We start from the raw sequence: 18,131 nt of genomic DNA, 5'->3' as shown, positions 1-18,131 counted from the left end.
GACGAACAGAACACTACTAACAGGCGAGATTTGGCAGCTACGACATTCCTCTCACATAGGCGTATAAATGGGAACGAGTAGCTCTGGTATCTTGAACCGTTTTGCTCCCGGGCCAGAGATTAGATTGGGAGATAGGATAGGGTCGAAGGTTGGTAAAGAGAACATCCCCCCTGGCCAGATCGGAGGGGAAGTTGCTAGCGGTGTGGGGGGGAAAGAAAGGCTAAGGTCAGCATAGGTATCGTAAGGCAAGCCGATGACGAGCCTATCTGACATTCTTACCAGAAAAAGATCCAGGACTCACCGCTGGTAGACCCATTGCTTGTTAAACCGCGGAAAATAATCAGTGAGCGAGAGGGGTTTTGCATATCATGGTGAGAGTAAGATCTCGAAAACTTAGATAATACACGCGAACGGTGACGGGAATAAACTTTGGGTTCTCGAGTGTGGGATCTTACTCGGAAGTTGGAACATTAGCTTGCAATTTGTGACGGCAAAGCAAGGAAAGGCTGGAGCTAGAATCCGGACAACTGTTGCTTAATTCTCGAACATCTGGATATGTTTGGTCAAAATCGTTTCGGGGCCTATTTTTCGAGTTCATCTTGACGGCAGATGGTAGTTAGACTCGGTGGTGGATCTGTACTGATGCTGGGCAGCACTAGAACTTACGAGCCTTAAGTCGTAATAAGCTCTGCTGAGATGCTATCTTTCATTTTTAGTCCAATATCTCGAGTTCTAATGCATTTTTCGATTCAAAGATTGTAATGCGATCTAGATTCACTCACCAAGTCCCGGAACGACGCACCGTTCGTGAGGTTAATAATCGTGGTGCGAACGCAACGCATTCAATTGTTGTTCATCTTTGACTTGATTGAAACATGATGTCTACTAAATATTGGTCCGTGTGGATCCGTGATCGTTAAGTGATGGTGGTGTTTGGCAAACGTCAACGTTTCAACCGGTGATGTCACGATATAAGGTCACGTCATGCGTAATGTGACTGACCGTGACTCACACGTTCTCCGCTTTGTTGAACGCAACGCTTATGCCGGTGGCCAGCCAATGTATACGCCATGAGTCGGCGGTCGAAATGAACACGATGACTACTCACAGCGCGATCGAATAGCCTTTGAGGCTTTGGATGAAAGGAGAGGAACTGAAAAATTTGCGAGATCATCATGGATTTATGCCGGAGATGCTGTTCAACTTTCACACAGTAAGTACTCGTTGTTGTTTTGCGAACTTCACCAACTCCTCTCAAAAAGATTGGGCTGCCGTGATCTTTGGTTCGTCGTAAAATGAAGTCGTCATACTGTCAAACCAGGTATGGTACTACCTCTATACAGCTATCTCATACTATTGTATCAGAACAGCTGTGCACCTCTCGGGATTCATATTTAACAGCATTCCGATCCACAATATCAAGTCAACCACGGTTTACTCAACTGCAGTACCCCCATCTTACCTCAACGCCTCGGATTTTGTCTCACCTCGAGGCGCCCGTTGTCAGTGGTGTAGCCGATTCGAACAGGAACCTCCGTGAATACCTCTGCGGATTGCGGGAGATTAACGCCTGCATCTGTTAAGTCACTCCACCCAGATCTTACTATGTAGATGGACAGCACCATGGAGAAGTGGGGGATAGCGGTCTTCGTCAAGAGTAGAAGAATGTGTCGTGACGCAATCGGTCTGCATCTTTTTTATGTTAATTTCCCTTATCCGACCTTATCTGAAGTTACCTCACTCTCGAATTCGACAGTGGGATCTCTGCTATAGCGGTGTTGGTTAACCTGTCGGTTCTGTCCTCACTCCTCATATCATTAAGATATCCGATCCCTACTGTTCGCCTTTTCGTCTGGTTGTAAGAACACCCATACGACCTCAAGGATCCGAAGCATGAAAAAAGAAATGGTGAATATCGGGGGGTCGAAGTCCAAGGACCATGTATGTTTTGACTAGAATTCACTCGTCCTGTCACGAAATTTCTAAAGGTCACCGGTGAAAATCAAGAAACACAGCCCAGCTTTGCTATTTTTTCATTCATGGTATCTCGACCTTGACAGCCCTCGGTGGGTACGTGTTCCTTCAACGGCACCCGTTGCCTGGCTCTATGGAACTTGGTCTTAGCGATAGCCATCTCTCGGCCACAACCTACAGAACTTCCGTTACTCGGGCATATTTGACAGATGTCTTTACACTTCGCTCCCTCTTCACGATGCCTACCGCACTCAACACAAAGTTGTCACTTAATCCTTGGTCACCTGGGCTCGAGAAAGATCACGGAACTACGAAGTACTGCGGCTTTCATCAATGCTAGTCTGGTCAATCTCGGGTATCAACGGCATTGACCAGGATGGATGTACGCTGCTCGAATCATGATTTCTGAACTTGAGTGAAGTATGATGCTTCCAACTACGAATACCTGTTTATCCGGTATTTCTGGCATCCACAGTAACTGCAACCGTAATTTGCCCTTTATCTGCACTATGACAGATTGCTTAGTTCTGGAGGCAGAAGTTGAAGCTGTCCGTTGCCACATTATGGTGAATTCTAGCTGCTCCCAAGACCCTTTTTTAATTCCGAGGGGGTCTGTCTTCCATAACGAATAAATGCGAAAGGTGCTAGAATTGTCGTAAACACCGAACGTCTCGGGCTATCTCTTTTTGCGGATTCTTCATCACCGTTTTCCAACCCCTGCGAACGGCCGCTCATCTTCTGTCGTTCGTTATTCCTGCATCTCGTTCCGATCATGTTTGGGGCAAGGGCAGTTCCAGAGCCAAGATCCAATTAATGTTGTCCTATTTTACCTTGGTATGTACCATCCTGTTGGATTTTAAATGCTCCCTGACGATCCAATGGTTTCCACAAAAGCCGTAGGTTCCTGAATGGTCCTACAACATGAGAGAACTGTCCTTTGGAACCGCGTGTGGGGAGAATGTTAATAAATGTTCGGGAGTCCAGGCGTCGTTCGAGCTTATAGCTTCCATTTGTCGTTTTTGCAATTTCAGGTGGAATCTTTATGAACTAAAATCCATCTGAACTCCTACGTCGGTGTGCACCAGATCGCAACCCGTTGGTACGCTATCGTTGTTCCTGTCCCCGCTTCTTAGGATTCTTCATATTTCCCGCCGCTGGTCAAACGTCACGGGTACTGCAATTATCCGGCCCTCTAAACTCGGCTTGGATGGCTGCTGAGCCATCTAATTTACTGATGGATTTTATCCAAATCTCTAATACACGCTGGTGCACAATAGCATAACTGTAACATGCGTGAATTTACCATAACACTCAACATAAAACACACGCGTTATGTTGTCTTGCATTCAGCAGAAGTAACGACGACCCGACCGAGGACAGAAGAAAACCGCAAGCGCTGCTGTCAAGGTTCCCGGCCGTTCAAATGAAGATGAAAGAAGTGACTGTGAAAGTGGCACCACCAGGTATGTGTACTCGAGACTAGATCGAAAACCCTCCATCAAAATTCAGGTTCGACCATTCACCCTACCCCCGGCGAGCCGACCGCTAAGGATCATTGAGATACTTAGATAGTATACAATACACAGCGCGGAACCTTCAACGGCATCTTCTGGACTCAGACTTAGTGAACTGAATTCATGGTCGGGGTCGAATTTGAAAAAGTGTTATCTTGTTATCATTCGAGAGTTCTTATCTATGCCCATCTATGTCGAGGTCCGTGTTATCGGTTATCTAGAATGTTACGAGTACGGACCATGTCGAGTCAAGACTGGGTAGTGGGTGCCATATCCTACCACGGTTCCATCAGCGTCCACCTCTGAAGGTGTACCAAGCGACTGCCGTTCTGAGAGAGCATCTAAGAGTAATCCATATCGTCTTCCTGGCGTCAAAATCTCTTCTACGTATTCAGCAAAGTCAAAGCTTGAATACCGGAGTTCCTTGTCAACGCTGTCACGATAGTCTTCCATTTAAATAAGAGAATCAGCATTGTCCAGCTGAGGTTGACCGAACTGAATACTAACCGAGCGCCAGCGAAGCAACATCTCCGGCAAGCCAATCGCGATAACGCGCCTCCATGAATCGCGACCAAAAATTCCGTTGTGGGTTCGTGATGAGATCACATTTCTCGTTTCGAACCGTCTCCCAAAAATGGATGATGAGGTTTGCGATCCACGTCCAGTCTCCAGAGCCCGGGTCTTCATGCGTGGAGAGCTCCGAATCTGAATACGTCGACGCGTCGGAGTACGCTGGGTTGAGTGATGTTTGTAGCGAATCGGAGGATGCGGAGCTGGATGTTCCGTTCCCCACCCATACGTCATCACCCCAGTCGCTGTGCGGTACTGTAGGGTTCGTAGAGGGTGAAGAAGGCGAGTAGTTTGTGTCCGAATCTTCACCGTTCAAGGATTTGTCAAAGTTACGAAGGGCGACTGCTGTTCGTGATAGAAGGTTTTCAACCGTCTTCAGAGCATTTAGATACTCTTTGTTTCGTGATTTCGACCTAGCAAATTGGATGAAACGCTTGGAGCGAGTAGTATAACCAGGAAGCTGAAGATGAGTTATGGAAGGTAGGTAGGTATGTGCGAGGTGTAGAGCAATTGTATGGGAGTATTGGGATTCAGCGCTTGGGAAGGGATTCCCGACTTTCTCCTCGAGGGCTGCCGGGGGACGCTTTGGTGTGCATTCTTTTTCCGTCATGACACGATCGAGAAGAGGAGTAAATGGGAAGGTGTGGAAAAAAATGTTGGATTAAGGCGGTGGAGTGAGATATGAACAAGAATATTATTCATGGCTACTTTTCATGAGAAACTCGTCCTGGGTCGGATCTTGGTATGATCAAACCCCGGTTTCAAAAGGATCAGAAATGGCCGGAACATAAGATAATGGCACACGTGTGTTGTCACACCTAATCCCAGGCAACCCTACTGTGAAGATGACCGTGACCGTCTTGTTTTTAGTAGCATGATTGTCGCGCACAACAGGGAACGATGGCTGAGTGACCTTGAAGTACATTCGATTTCAAATTGAGTCCTGCTCGACAAGGAAAATTTACTTGATAAGCTGGCAGTGTTCCGAGTAATGCGAATCTGGTCGGCCGTGGCGTTAGAATCCGATAAGAGTCGAGGATGGTAATGTGCAGCGATCCACGGCAAGTGAGGAAAAAGCCCTGGAGATATTTCAAAACTGGTATGGAGTTATTATCATAAAATAAAAATACCTCTCTAACGATAGTGTGGCGTATTGGTTGGGTAGTCCGTGCATTGGCTTTTGTGGGTCCATGATCGTTCGGATCAGGGTGAAGCGGTGACACGTCACATCTTGTTACATCCGCGTTCTTTGCCCTCCACCATGTTTTTTCCTGTATGCTCTCCCCTTCGTTTTCCCCCCATCAACTATCCTAACAATGGTGACATGTATTTTTTATCAGGTGCACAAACATTCTCCTTCGTCGAGCCTGATCCACAAAATTTGCTCTTCCCTTTCAGTCAAACTCTCGAGGTAGGACCAAGACAGGGTCTCCTTTAGCCACGAGACTCGCACCATACGAAGACACCTTCCCTTCATACTCCGAAGCATTCAACCATAAAGTAAGTTTGTCAAGTCTTGAGCTATCTTACCGGGACTGAACATTAAAGAATAGCCTCAAGGACAGGTTGAACAAGCTCGGAAGCGATTCTGAGCGAAGCATACGATGAGGAGATGACGCTCTTGAACGACGGAACCTGGTTGAGCGAACCTGTTCGGAAACATGATAGACAAGGGGGGAAATAAGCCCGAATGGTGTGTCATATAACATTCTTTTTGGTCATCCGTTGGCTCCAACCCAGAATTCAAGGTCAACAAGAATATGCGTGGAAGGCAAGAGCTTAGACTTGGAACGCAGTCTACAACACATACTAGCTGGAGGATAGAAGGATGAGATCAACGGTTGTTATCTGATGGCGAGCGGCATCCCGCCTGGGGTCATATCGCTTCTGACGGTGCAAACGCAAATTCTGAGATTGTCTGGTGAGTCAACTCTTATGAGGGCTTGAGTCTTCATCCTTCTTACATCTCGATCGGTTTTGGTCATTTCCCTTTTCCAGGCCTGAAGTATTTCCCACTCTCTGTGGAAAGCGCAATAGATGTTAACCGCTCGAGCTTGCGGCCAATTCTTTCAATGCCACCCCATTCAGGTGCCCGACCAATCGAGCTGACAAGTTATTGGAGGAATTCCGCGATGGACGAGTCCGGGTTCGTGGCAAGAGTGTCTTGCAAACGACTCGCTCCAACGCGATACGAAAACTCAAATTTCATGCGAGAGCCCGGATCAGATCTTCCGACTCATGCTTTTGCCTGTAACTTCCACCGCCATGGACGGCTCAACACCGATGTCGTCGTGGCCAACTTTTTGAATCGGAGAGTTGCTAAAAGGCTTTCGGTGCCGTCAACGGCAGATCCTACAAACGAGATACCCGCGATCATATTGAGCTCTAGGTTCTTCCAAGGCGAGTATGGGGAAGCATTAGCCAGGGTATGGGCATCGAAGGAGATGAAGCATGTGTCCGCATTGGTCTGGGGCGCCGAGACCGGGTATCTAAGTTCCATGACCGAGTGGTTCAGGAGCATCATTGGGGAGGTTATCAAGGTACTTATTACTTTGCTCTTTCTAGCTCTACCCGGTGTTGATGATTCTTCGTACCTTAGACGTGCCTCTTGTGATCGATGGAGATAGACAAGCCATCTATGCATAGTTTCGTTATTCATGGTTTCGATGGTACCTCGTTTATATCAGCGCATTCAATGACGAGAGCTATCATCGACAAGAGATCGTCAAACGACGCTCTCCAACGCTAGGATGCCGTCTCAGCTTCAGGAGAAACGAATGAGGGAGACGGAAACAAATTTTACTTTCCATACCGTCCCGAGACATTGAAGGAGCTGCTGGATAAGAAACGATGGCTTGGGGATATATGAGGCTTTCTATGCGGGCGCGTACGTCAACGCTCTAGTCACTGCAACTTGCTCATCGTTCCTTGCAGAAGAAACACATTATTATCGAACGTTCCTTTCGATTTCGTGGTCATCGTGAACGAGTCCCTTGCGCGGTCTCGTTCGACAACAGATACCCCCAGAAGGCGCTATTCTACCTCCTTGGATCGTCCGATGAAGTGTATCAACGATCAACGTTGCGTTCCTTATTCCCCTAATGTCCACCTCACGGGCCGTGAGGTCAAGCTTATGTTTGATCCACCACTCGCTGATGTCGTTGGAAAGGTCATGATCCTCGAAGATTTGCGTGAGGAGCTGACGCAACCTTCACCGCGAAGCATCAATCGAGATTCTTTTCTCCCAATTAGACCCATCCAGTCTCTGTATACTAATTCGGGATTGAGCCCTCTGACTCTCCGGTGGCCATGGGCACCGTCACTCTCCCATGGGAGAAGGGCAAGATATTTGTCGACTACAACTACCTCAATCTGCCTGCAGCCACGGAGATATACCTTCCGGATCTTTATGTATGGACGAATTTTCGATCCAAGGCGTCAGAGGCTTCTTCTCAGCACCGATAGGAATGGCGAACATCCGGTAGTAAATGGTCACCCCATTAATCTGAAGGTGTCTTCGGGATGTACGGCGTGTTTGGTCGGTTCCAAGGGGATACGAATTCAGTGTATGGACACTCAACCGGTCGTGCACGGTGGACTTTTAGAGTTTTTTGAACAGTTGTTGGTCTTGAAACTGAAGGATTGCTGAACGTTGAACGGCCACCCGTCTTGTACTATCTTGTAGGATTATGACGATCTTTGGCGTAACACAATGGTTGGCGCGTTCTTAGAACTCTTTTCGGAAGGAAAAGTCAGTGACACAACAGTAATTTCAGTATGATGTCCACGATGTCTAATGTTTTAACTAATTCCGGTATGGAGCCGTCAATTCTGTACATATCTTCCTTGAGCTAACCAGGTATGTCATATAGTTTCTTGGCCATGCATCTGGTTCTGTTTGGTTTGCGTTCAGTTCGAGTCTTATTGTTAAAACTAGCTGAAATTATTCAATCTGTAGATAAACTGCTTTGTCACCTTTCTCGGTATCCCCAGACTCTGCAGCGGAGTACTTGCTTAGAGACTCGCATGAGCAAATAAAGGAGTGCGACTTGCTGGGAATACAGATAGGCCATATCTGATCTACCATTGAGGCGATATTGGTGCTGAGTAAAGCATTCCGATGGGCTCTTCACTACCAAAAAAGTTAAATTTTAAGTGGCGCGTTTCTCGGGCCGATATAGCCGCTTTCTCTTTCTCAGGCTCAGTCATCCGAAATGTCTGTCGTACGCCTTTGAATCGGTGACTCATGCAATCTTAGTTTTTCCAGTTACAGTGAGTCTATTATAATTCTATCAAGCTTGTTATTTACGTAAATCCATCGTGGACCGCTTTCTGTTCCTCCACCATGGTGTCCTACTTTTTTATGGCTTTGGCTGCAATTCAGCTAGGTTTGACCGTCGCAACTTGCATGCCAATAGCCATAGACACCCAGGCCAACATCACTTATCAAGGCATTCAGCACAACGGTGTAGAACAGTTCTTGAATCTTCCATACGGCCGGGATACAGGAGGCCAAAGGCGTTTCTCCAACCCAGAACTTTATGTCTTCCCTCCGAATACATACGCTTACGATGCGACATTACCTGGTCCTGCCTGTCCGCAATCCATGGAGTCGAGCTTAAATCAGAGTGAGGACTGTTTGAAATTGAGGGTCGCTCGGCCTGCAGGCGTGAAAGAAGGGGATAAGTTACCCGTGATGGTGTTCATTTATGGTGGTCAGTCATATCATGGACGTTGTTTCTCGACGAAGCTGATCATACTACGTACTTAAGGTGGCCTGTTTTCTGGGCATATCAACAATCCAGCGTATGATCCTGAAAATCTGATCCTCCAATCGGTTCAAAATGGTTTACCTGTCATCTACGCTGCTATGAACTATCGTTTGAACAGTAAGGCTCGGTTGAACTTCATTACCAAGTCGTGAAGTTCATGTCATTATTCTGTTCCAGTATTTGGCTTTGCCTTGTCGGAATCGCTTCGAGCCAACAAATCTTTGAACCTGGGTCTAAAAGACCAGAGATTGGCACTTGAATGGATACAACAGAACGTTGGTTATTTTGGGGGCGACCCTCAGCGTGTCACCATCTTTGGTCAAAGCTCTGGAGGTGAGTATAAAACTCCGGGAAACTCTTCTGCCCAATTCTTACACCTGTCGAAACGCATCAGCGTTGAGTGTAACTCTTCAGATTCTCGCATATGGCGGCAGTAAGCCGATTCCATTTCACGGCGCAATCATGGAATCGACCGCACTCGAACCAGGCAGCACCAGTAATATTACGGTTGACACCTACAATGCCGTCGTGGAACTGGCCAGCTGCAACATTGATCACAATCCTCAATCAGCTAGTTCTCTCGAGTGCCTCCGTGCCCTTCCCATGGAGCAACTTCTGAACATTACCATCACTCAACATGATTCAACTGCTGATCAAAACGATGGAGACACGTACTTACCGACCGTAGATGGTGACTTTCTCCCGCTTGCCTCCTCCGAGCTCACCCAAAAGGGCATGTTCCCCAAGGTTCCTGTTATGATCGGATGGACCCAGGATGATGCCACCCTGTTCACTAAAACCAACATCAATACTTCCTCCGACACGAGGGATTTCATTCACCTCTTCTTCCCGGATCTTACAAACGCCACGCTGTCAGCTCTCCTCAAACTCTACCCCTCGTCCGATTTTGCTCCCACCGCCAACTTCTCTGCAGAATTCTATCGATCTGCAACGATGTTCCGTGACATGCTCTTTGTCTGTCCCTCCTTCCTTTTCGGCCATGCCATGGCTCAAAAGTATCGAGCTGACAACGAGACACCGTCCGTGTACTATTTTGATCAGAATCAGACTGTATACGGGAATTTGATCAAGGGACTAGGCGTTGTGCATACAGCAGAACTTGCTTATGTTTTCGCTAACTTCAAGGACTTGGTACTCAACTCTACCGGGGATATTCATCCTACTCCCGGAGACTTTGAGCTGCGAAAGCGAGAATCACGATCTTGGAGCAGTTTTGCGAATCGAGACCGGCCGACGTTAGATGGGCATCAGACTTTAGAGGGATGGGAACCGGCGTATGGAAGTGAGGGCGGAATGTTCGATGCCGAACTCTATGTTATTGGTGGTCCGCACGCTGGAATTTCATCTCTCGATGGAAACGGAGCCAAATTCGAAGTGGAGAGACAAAAGCTGAGGGAAAGATGCGAGTTTTTGAACAGAGATGAGATTATTTCCCAATTGAAGTATTAGATGTATTGTCTGTTGCTTCCAAAATCATTGCCGTTCGATTGTTTCGACGTCATTGTGAATATAGTTGAAGGGTACTAGGATGGCACCTCGCTAGATGTTGTGTTTGGCCGCCTATTGACTTTGACTCGCTGTCAAATTCCTCATTCCTGAATTTGAATGCCGGGGAGCCAAATCGTCAGAGAAAGACCCTCAAGCCTACCAAGCAAAATATGCCAGGAGTCGATGTGAAAGAATCGACTGAATTTTTCTACACAAATGTATTAATTATGTAAACACGGACCGGGTACCGACGGGCGGACTGCGGCACCAAGCGAGTTCGACTTTCATGTAATTCCCATCCTCAAGGATCGAACACGACAAAGGCAGACTTCCAACCCACCATGCGAGCTCTGCTCATCTTCAACGACGTCGACCACGGTCCTTCATCTTATTCCTGATATTCCCGACTGTCTTGTATCTCCGTATTCCTGGGCAGTCTGGGACGCAGTTCATTCGGATCATGCCCACAATATCGCCAACAAAATGTTCAAGATTGCGATTATTACCCTCTCCTTCACCGGATTTCTACAACAAAGAGGAATCGAACAGGTTCGACGCGTCTCTCACTCCCATAAAACCAATTTTGGTGCGGAATGCGACCATCTGGACCGGCGAAGTAGCAGAAGGCCTCGAACTTATTTTCGGAGACGTGTTACTTGATAAAGGTATCATTAGAGGCGTAGGAAACGTTAAATCTGTTGAGGGAGAGGTTGAAGAGATTAATGTTAACGGAGTTTCGGTAACATGTCAGTCGCAACAGTCGCTTTGGCAAACGTTTACTGATTCAACGATCTTTTCAGCTGGAACTATAGAATTGCACTCCCACCTAGGAGGCTTTTCTTCGCCCTCGCTTTCCGGGTTAGCAGACACAAACTCTCGTAACGGCCTTGCTCAGCCTTGGCTTCGCTCAGTTGACGCACTCAACGCCCATGAAGCATATAGGCTGGCTCTCGCGGGCGGCGTTACAAGTGCTCTTCAGGTGGCCAAGCGTTTCCTATCAAGCTTCGACCTACGTCCGAAAAATGGACTTCTTCGATGTTATTCGAATCGCCATTTGACTCTGCTTCACACCGGCGACACTTAAAGTAAGTTGCTCCTCCACTTTTCTACTCACATATCTGACCCAACATATATAGGCAAGTATGTGGAGAAAATCCTTCCCGAGTCTACTCTGGAACCCGTATGGATACTATCTGGTCCTTCCGAGCTGCCTACGAAGAAGTGCGGAAGCTCAAAGAGAAACAGCATGCCTTCTGCGAAAAGGTCGAAGCTGGGAGATGGGATTTACTACGGTGCGTTTTTTGAATCATACTTTTACCGCAGTGACAAGCCAACACATATCCAGAAACGAATCGTTTCCGGAAGATCTACAATGGGAAGCTCTAGTCGATGTCTTGCGAGGAAAGGTCAAGATTCAGAACCATTGTTATGAAGAGGTTGATTTGGACGGGATCGTTAGGGTGAGCGTGACCGACCCTATGTGTAACCTCACTTGGTTAATTTTCTCTCGACGCGATCTACGCAGCTCAGTAGCGACTTTAACTTTTCCATTACAAGTTTCCACCATGCACACGAAGCTTATTTAGTCCCTGAACTCCTGAAGAAGACATACGGTTGGCATCTCGAATCCACATCTGGCATACACGTTACTAACCTCTCGACAGGCCATACCCCAGTCGTTGCCATGTTCGTTACCAATGGTCGATACAAACGCGAGTCGTACCGGGGATCAGAGTATGCTCCAAAAGTGTTATCCGATAATGGGATAGAGGTGGTCATGAAGGTACGTCACACCTCCTCATTTCAAACTCACTTTTTTACCGACTTCCTTCTGAACAGAGTGACCACCCAGTTCTCAACTCGAGATATCTCCACCACGAAGCCCAACAAGCGCACTACTACGGCCTATCTGCTAGTCTCGCGTTGGCAAGTATCACCACAACGCCTGCGAGAGCTGCTGGTTTGGATCATCGCATCGGGAAGGTCAAGAGAGGGTATGACGCTGGTATGTTAAGTGTTCTTGACCTCCCTCGTAGACGCTGAGTTATGCTTTCTATAGACCTAGTCATCTGGGACTCTCACCCTCTCGCTCTCGGGGCAACGCCAATTCAAGTTTATGTCGATGGGCTCCCTCAACTGCCTCACCCCGACTACCGTTCATCCGAATTCTCAGAACGGCCAAACTACACCACAGACACCTCAGTTCGAGGAAGCTCGTGAAGCTGTAAAGGCGGATGGTCTACCATCGCTGGATGCGAAAGAGGTCACAGGAACGGTGGTGTTTTGTCGGGTGAAGAGTCTATACCTCCGTATTCATGGAAGGATATTCGACATTATCCAACATCCAGAGGCGGAGCAGGTAAACAATGAAGGGAGGGTACTTGTCCGGAACGGCGAAGTGATTTGTGTTGCTGGCGTTGACCTCATCAGCACAACTGGTGTGAAGACATGCGATTCGAGTGACTTGGACCACGTTGCTGTAGATGCTGGGATTGATTCAGAGGGAGGTTCCGTAGCGTAAGCCTTTTTTTTCATCGGCGATCTGCGACCTTTTTCCCATCCCGACTAACTCTTACCCTAACATAGACCCGGCCTATCGTCGTATGGCGCCTCTCTTGGTCTCCAACACATCGCTGGCGAGATCTCGACCGGTGACGGAAAGGTTGACTCGAAAATCGCCGGGCAGGATATTGTACGAGCCGTCGATGGCCTTCAATTCCGTACTCGTGATGCACTGTAAGTTCCGTTCTGTTCACCATCTTTTTCTCTTTGCCCGTCTTCCAGAACCTGACGTACCCCGGACAATTTAGATTAGCCTATCGTTCGGGCGTAACAGTTGGAATCACACCCCCGTCTCTTGGGCTTGCTACTGCGTTTTCGACTGGTGCTAGACCCAAGGTACAATCCGGAGCGGTTGTGAAGGAAGAAACGGCTTTACATGTGATCGTCACCCTTAACGCGCCGGAGGAGAGCGTGAGCATGCAAATACGGAATTTGAGGAAAGCCTTGGTTGGTGCTGTGAATGGAGGAAGCGGGGAAGGGTTGGGGGAGGCGTTCAAGAGGGTCATTGAGGTACGTTTCTTAGACTCGTAACAAGACAACTCTGACGTTTAACTTCCTCTCATCTCCAGGGCAAAATTCCACTTGTCGTCACCGTTGAAAGTGCTGATGTGATGGCAACGCTGATCAGTCTGAAGAAAGAAGTCGAAGATCTTCTCGTACCCAAGAACGAGAAGCTCAGTGGAGATAGGTTCCACGTTGAACAGAGGCCTGGCAACATGACACCTCCGGTGTAAGATGTTTCTCTAACGGGTCAAGCCGGCCTCCGGTGCAAATATAGGCTTTGGCTGAAACCGCGAAACATTTAGTTAATCAGAGGGCCTGCCAAGTTGATCGTGATTTGTCGACGTAAAGAGAGAGGTCGAGCAAGTTGAGTTTCGCCCTCGTTTAATCTGGCTTTGAAGATCTCACGCCGTTTGTTCGCGTCGTGTAGGGTTAACATCCGAAACGAACGTCGAGCTTTGGATCCGGATTAAGGACTTGAAGTCCTTAAATTCGATCAAAGCAACCAAGGAGAAAGTTGACAAACTTGATCGTCTCGATATTCTCGTCGAGAATGCTTCGGTGGGGAGATATGTATATGAAGTGACACCAGACGATTGGGAGTCTGCGTACGTTTTCGTTCGGATCTTGGTTCATCGTGGTTGTCCCAGGTCGTGACATCCGTTGTGGAGTGGGAGACGGGAGACGACAATCATCTTCTACCGTTCATAAAATTACACTGGTGGTGAGCTTATGCAAAATTTGGAGATTACGTTGAACCTATGCTAAAATTTATCAAAATGTTAGCGTAACTCTCGACGTATAACACCCGCGTTACGTCGGCGGCGACAACAAGCCCATTCCTACCAATGAATAAGAACACCAAGAATCTTGATGTATCAGGACTTCAGTAAACAGATATTTTTCTAATCTGCCTCTGGGGCATCCTACTGTAGAAAGTCACCTGACTTGTCGACCGCTATTCCTGTTACTACTGCATATCGGAATACAATTTACTGTAGGCCCCCCTCAAGCTCATTGGGTGCAACTCAGATGAATGGCTTTCCGACGACTGAGTCAGGGGTTTTGACTAGCTTCCATGCAATGCATGACAACTGAATGACAACCGATATTCTATTCTTCATACTGGAATCGACAAGTTAGAACCGACCAATTGCCGACCTAAGAAATCAGATGATAAGAGACAATACGATGCGAGCGTTCTGTAGGTAAGGCTCGAGTGGATTCATCACCCGGTACATACTTCACCGTCTTTTTCTTACATCAAGCATGCTAGCCGTGAATCACTGGCATGATTGGGACAGCCAGCCAGTATTCTTCATACTGGAATTGGCAAGTTGAGACTGACCGGAGCAGTTTCACCCCGGAGACAGTTCTATCTCAACCAATACGACGCAAGCGTTCTGCAGGTAAGGCTCGAATGGTTTCATCACCTGGTAAGTGCTCCACTATCTTTCTTGCAACAGGTATGCTGACTGTGTTGAATGGCTGGTATGATGAAAACGATATAAAAAGGGTACGTTCATCGAGTTCATATCCTCAGAACAACCAACAGTTCTACTCGAAAGGTTAGAACTGAACAATTAACTCTCCAAGTCATCGTGAAAGCTCACATCCCTTAACGTTTTCTAGGAAATCATAATCACCATGGTGCTCGGTTCCAGCAACAGTGTCTACATGGCCAACTCGACCGAGGAAGACATCTATGTCATGGTGTCTCTCAATCCCGACTGGATCATTGCTGATCTTATCACCGACATTGATCTCTTCTTAACCGCCATTGGAGAAATCGCACAACTCGTAACCGGCGTAGTGCTTCCGACGACGATCGCGACCCTCCGTGATCTCCACCAATTCCTCAAAATCTCTTACACGGCTCTAGGTGAAGAGACCGTTGCTAGCACAGAAGCCGCTTTGGCCATCCATAATGCGATCAAAAAGAACTCTATCGTTATTCCTGCTGGCCAGTACAAGCAGGTTAACGAGAAGAATTGGTTGGAGTTGTTGTTCAATGCATCTGGGGTCGGAAGTTTGTTGGGCGCGAGCATAGTGTCGCTGATGGTCATGACTGGCGATGGGAAGCGGTTTGCGATGTACGATACCAAGTCGGATTACTCCTGGATCGCTACTAACGACGGGAAGTGTGTCCGATCCAAGTATGGGTCAGTCTGGCAGCAGGACCCTCAAGCTGGAGTGGTGTATTGGCCTTTGGGCGGCAATCAGATAGAGAACTGAACCCGCAGCTCAGTGGCTTGTTTTTAAATAGTTGACAGTGAAATGGCTCGAACAATAGTATTGATGTCTACGTGAAATTCGGAGCTCAATAAGTTATTCATATCCGACTCGATATCGACGTACGATAATTAGGCCCTTCCCACCACTGCGCTGCAGTGAGTGATGTGATTGCTACCATCAACAAACAAACATCGCCGGCCAAAAATATCAAGTCGCTTGCAGCGAAGTGCAAATAGACTGAGTGAGGGCGGAATGTTCAATGCCAAACTCTGCGTTATTGGTGGTCCGCACGCTGGAATGATGGAATCAGAGCCAACTTCGGAGTGGAGAGACAGAAACTGAGGGAAAGATGCGAGTTTTTGAATAGAGATGATATTATTTCCCAATTGACGTATCAGAAGTCGTTTTTTGCTCCTAGAAGCGTTGCGTATGGGTTGCTCCCACTAGGAGGATACTAAAGGAAAAGGAATGTAGTTCGCGCGTAACACTCCAAGTAGTTGTAATTTTTAGCATGTCAATGAGCAATTAGAACATTCACAGGACCTTTAGTTCTCCGTTTTCTATTTCATTCGACGCTTTGCGTCGCCATCACTGTTTACTCGAATTCGGCCTCCTCAATCATTCCACATATGGGGTCTTCAAGCTTCCCTCCAATAACCAACCAATAGCTCGAATATCAAGCCAAACGACCCGTGTTGCCAACTCTACTGACTCGGTTCAAGAGGGCCGAGTCCTGGCCCAAGGTGGTTCGTGGTTGCTTTCTTCCGGTCTGACTCCTCAGTGGAAACCCGGCGTTATATATGTATCGTTCGCGTACTCTTAGAAGTTGCTGGCGCTGTCTTAACAAATTCTTGTAGGCACGGATTTTCGAGTGAATGGTTTGTGCTTCTTTTCGAGAAGCGGTCAAAAGCAAAAGCGGTGTCAGGTGAGAGGTAATACTAATTTCCAAATCTGGTGAGATTGTTCCCACGCGTCAAACGCGCTCTTCACGATCACTCCATCATCACGACCATGAGCGTCCTACCTTCATTCAGAGCGATCTGTTTAAATTTAACCGTGAGCTTGCAACCTTTCTAGTCCCTAACATCTGGCTGACCGAAGAAGCCCAGATATCTGTAACATTCAAACTACTTTCTCAGGTTGCATATTACGGCGTTGGCATTCATCGCAACTCTTTCCTCTAGTTGGGCTGATCTCTGCTGCTCCAAAGATGCACCAGGTGGACGTATGATAGGCTATGGTTTGAAACAGCAACTTTGAACCTCGATATTTTAAACTGAAGAGATATTCACCTTGACAGTCATTGGAAAGACAGTGGATCACGGACACGCTACCAGCCCCCGAATGCGGAAATCTTTGCTCGAACTAGGGTCCGACGAAACTTACCATGGCTTCTTCGTTGATCCATATGATATAGGAGGATACTACGGGAACTCAGGAGTAGAAAAAGCGGTCATGAGGAAGATACCTGGTGTGTATCTCGCGGTCTGATGTCGAACCAACTCCGGCTCATGCCTCATATCGATACGCGAAAACCTCTTTCAAGAGACCGTGATCACCGTTAAATGCACGCCAACGGTCGAGATGTTCTCGCCAGCGCCAGAGAAGCCATAGTGCGTAACTTTGTCCTGTCAATCCGCCTTATAATATTGCATTTCCATCATCTCTTGCCTGATTCTTTGATGTCGACAAGCTTTACTGGACCATTATTCTGGGCATTATCCTCAGTTTGAGTGGTTTAGGTGCGTAGCCCCGTCGTCGGAGGCCGGTTTTCGGATCTGACTTCGCGAAATCTCACAGCTCCTGGACCGGAATGTACTATCTCGTTAGAATACAGTCAAATCGCGACGAGATGAACGTTGAGACCCTTATCTTCTTGTCTCTAATGATAGACCACCTACATTCATCGTAATGCTCCGCTTTGAGCGACAAATTTGCGATCTCGTACGACCCCTAGAGCCCCATCTGTTTTTCCCCAACGCGGAGATACTATGCAGAGAAAGATCTAAGCTTTGCCACCGTCATCCTCAAGCTTATCAAGTTCATTTGTTGCGAGTAGTTGAGTATTGTTATCGTGGACGACGTCATACACGTCAGTTTCTCGTCGGTTGCAGGATGCTCATACTTCAGCTCTTTTGCTTGAATGGACTGACCGGTGAGCTGGCGTACTTAGAGACCTGGTTCAATTACGGCTTACTTCGCTCCCTTCCATTAGGTAGCAAGCTTTGCATTTTCACAGTCAGATTCTGTTTCGAGCCGGTCCATGTAGCATTAACAACCTTTGTCTACAAGTTAAAGTTATCGTCTCAGGATCTGGGTGCACCGTGTAAATGAAAACACTCTCAGTCGCACCTGAAACGAGGGCCGCTCATACTCCAAATCGTCAACAAAATTTGGAGGTCTCACTCCTCGTGACTTCCAAGCTCTTTCGGTTTCTCCCTCCCACCGGTTCAGTTCTCAAACCAACTCTCATATTTTTTGAGCTCGGCACCCG

At 47.4% G+C, this 18,131-nt stretch overlaps 7 protein-coding genes across 8 annotated transcripts; 6 read left to right on the top strand and 1 right to left on the bottom strand.

Moving 5' to 3' along the window:
- Window positions 1–3,639: 3,639 nt before the first annotated feature.
- Window positions 3,640–4,957, bottom strand: E1B28_009379 (uncharacterized protein). Its single transcript, XM_043154271.1, has 2 exons — window positions 3,996–4,957; window positions 3,640–3,934 (listed from the first exon to the last, which is right to left on the bottom strand). The coding sequence occupies exons 1-2, from the start codon at window positions 4,666–4,668 to the stop codon at window positions 3,714–3,716; spliced, it is 894 nt and encodes a 297-aa protein (XP_043009562.1). The 5' UTR covers window positions 4,669–4,957; the 3' UTR covers window positions 3,640–3,713.
- A 952-nt stretch (window positions 4,958–5,909) lies between these two features.
- Window positions 5,910–6,672, top strand: E1B28_009378 (uncharacterized protein; the record flags this gene model as incomplete). The annotated part of the gene is made up of 3 exons (XM_043154270.1): window positions 5,910–5,979; window positions 6,057–6,598; window positions 6,658–6,672. The coding sequence occupies 3 exons, from the start codon at window positions 5,910–5,912 to the stop codon at window positions 6,670–6,672; spliced, it is 627 nt and encodes a 208-aa protein (XP_043009561.1).
- A 1,484-nt stretch (window positions 6,673–8,156) lies between these two features.
- Window positions 8,157–10,300, top strand: E1B28_009377 (uncharacterized protein; the record flags this gene model as incomplete). 2 transcript variants are annotated; one of them, XM_043154269.1, is made up of 5 exons in its annotated part: window positions 8,157–8,330; window positions 8,443–8,773; window positions 8,831–8,947; window positions 9,008–9,163; window positions 9,225–10,300. In XM_043154269.1, the coding sequence occupies exons 2-5, from the start codon at window positions 8,467–8,469 to the stop codon at window positions 10,298–10,300; spliced, it is 1,656 nt and encodes a 551-aa protein (XP_043009560.1). In that variant the 5' UTR covers window positions 8,157–8,330; window positions 8,443–8,466. The 2 variants fall into 2 exon arrangements, with proteins under 2 accessions (XP_043009560.1, XP_043009559.1); XM_043154268.1 differs by lacking the exon at window positions 8,157–8,330 and having other exon boundaries at window positions 8,378–8,773.
- A 499-nt stretch (window positions 10,301–10,799) lies between these two features.
- Window positions 10,800–11,423, top strand: E1B28_009376 (uncharacterized protein; the record flags this gene model as incomplete). Its single annotated transcript, XM_043154267.1, has 2 exons — window positions 10,800–11,085; window positions 11,140–11,423. 2 exons carry the CDS (start codon window positions 10,800–10,802, stop codon window positions 11,421–11,423), a joined length of 570 nt encoding a protein of 189 aa, XP_043009558.1.
- Window positions 11,424–11,521: 98 nt separating this feature from the next.
- E1B28_009375 (uncharacterized protein) lies at window positions 11,522–12,382 on the top strand (the record flags this gene model as incomplete). Its single annotated transcript, XM_043154266.1, has 5 exons — window positions 11,522–11,631; window positions 11,685–11,799; window positions 11,865–11,952; window positions 12,004–12,122; window positions 12,179–12,382. The coding sequence occupies 5 exons, from the start codon at window positions 11,522–11,524 to the stop codon at window positions 12,380–12,382; spliced, it is 636 nt and encodes a 211-aa protein (XP_043009557.1).
- A 73-nt stretch (window positions 12,383–12,455) lies between these two features.
- On the top strand, window positions 12,456–14,379 carry E1B28_009374 (uncharacterized protein; the record flags this gene model as incomplete). Its single annotated transcript, XM_043154265.1, has 6 exons — window positions 12,456–12,856; window positions 12,926–13,075; window positions 13,150–13,411; window positions 13,471–13,768; window positions 13,833–14,126; window positions 14,189–14,379. The coding sequence occupies 4 exons, from the start codon at window positions 12,456–12,458 to the stop codon at window positions 13,633–13,635; spliced, it is 978 nt and encodes a 325-aa protein (XP_043009556.1). The 3' UTR covers window positions 13,636–13,768; window positions 13,833–14,126; window positions 14,189–14,379.
- Window positions 14,380–15,049: 670 nt separating this feature from the next.
- E1B28_009373 (uncharacterized protein) lies at window positions 15,050–15,637 on the top strand (the record flags this gene model as incomplete). Its single annotated transcript, XM_043154264.1, has 1 exon — window positions 15,050–15,637. One exon carries the CDS (start codon window positions 15,050–15,052, stop codon window positions 15,635–15,637), a length of 588 nt encoding a protein of 195 aa, XP_043009555.1.
- Between the last annotated feature and the right edge of the window lie 2,494 nt (window positions 15,638–18,131).

Source organism: Marasmius oreades, chromosome 5 (genome assembly GCF_018924745.1).
Source record: "Marasmius oreades isolate 03SP1 chromosome 5, whole genome shotgun sequence".
NCBI lineage: Eukaryota > Fungi > Basidiomycota > Agaricomycetes > Agaricales > Marasmiaceae > Marasmius > Marasmius oreades.
The sequence above is the reverse complement of the archived record's forward strand: the minus strand, read 5'-3'. Positions and strand labels throughout refer to the sequence as shown.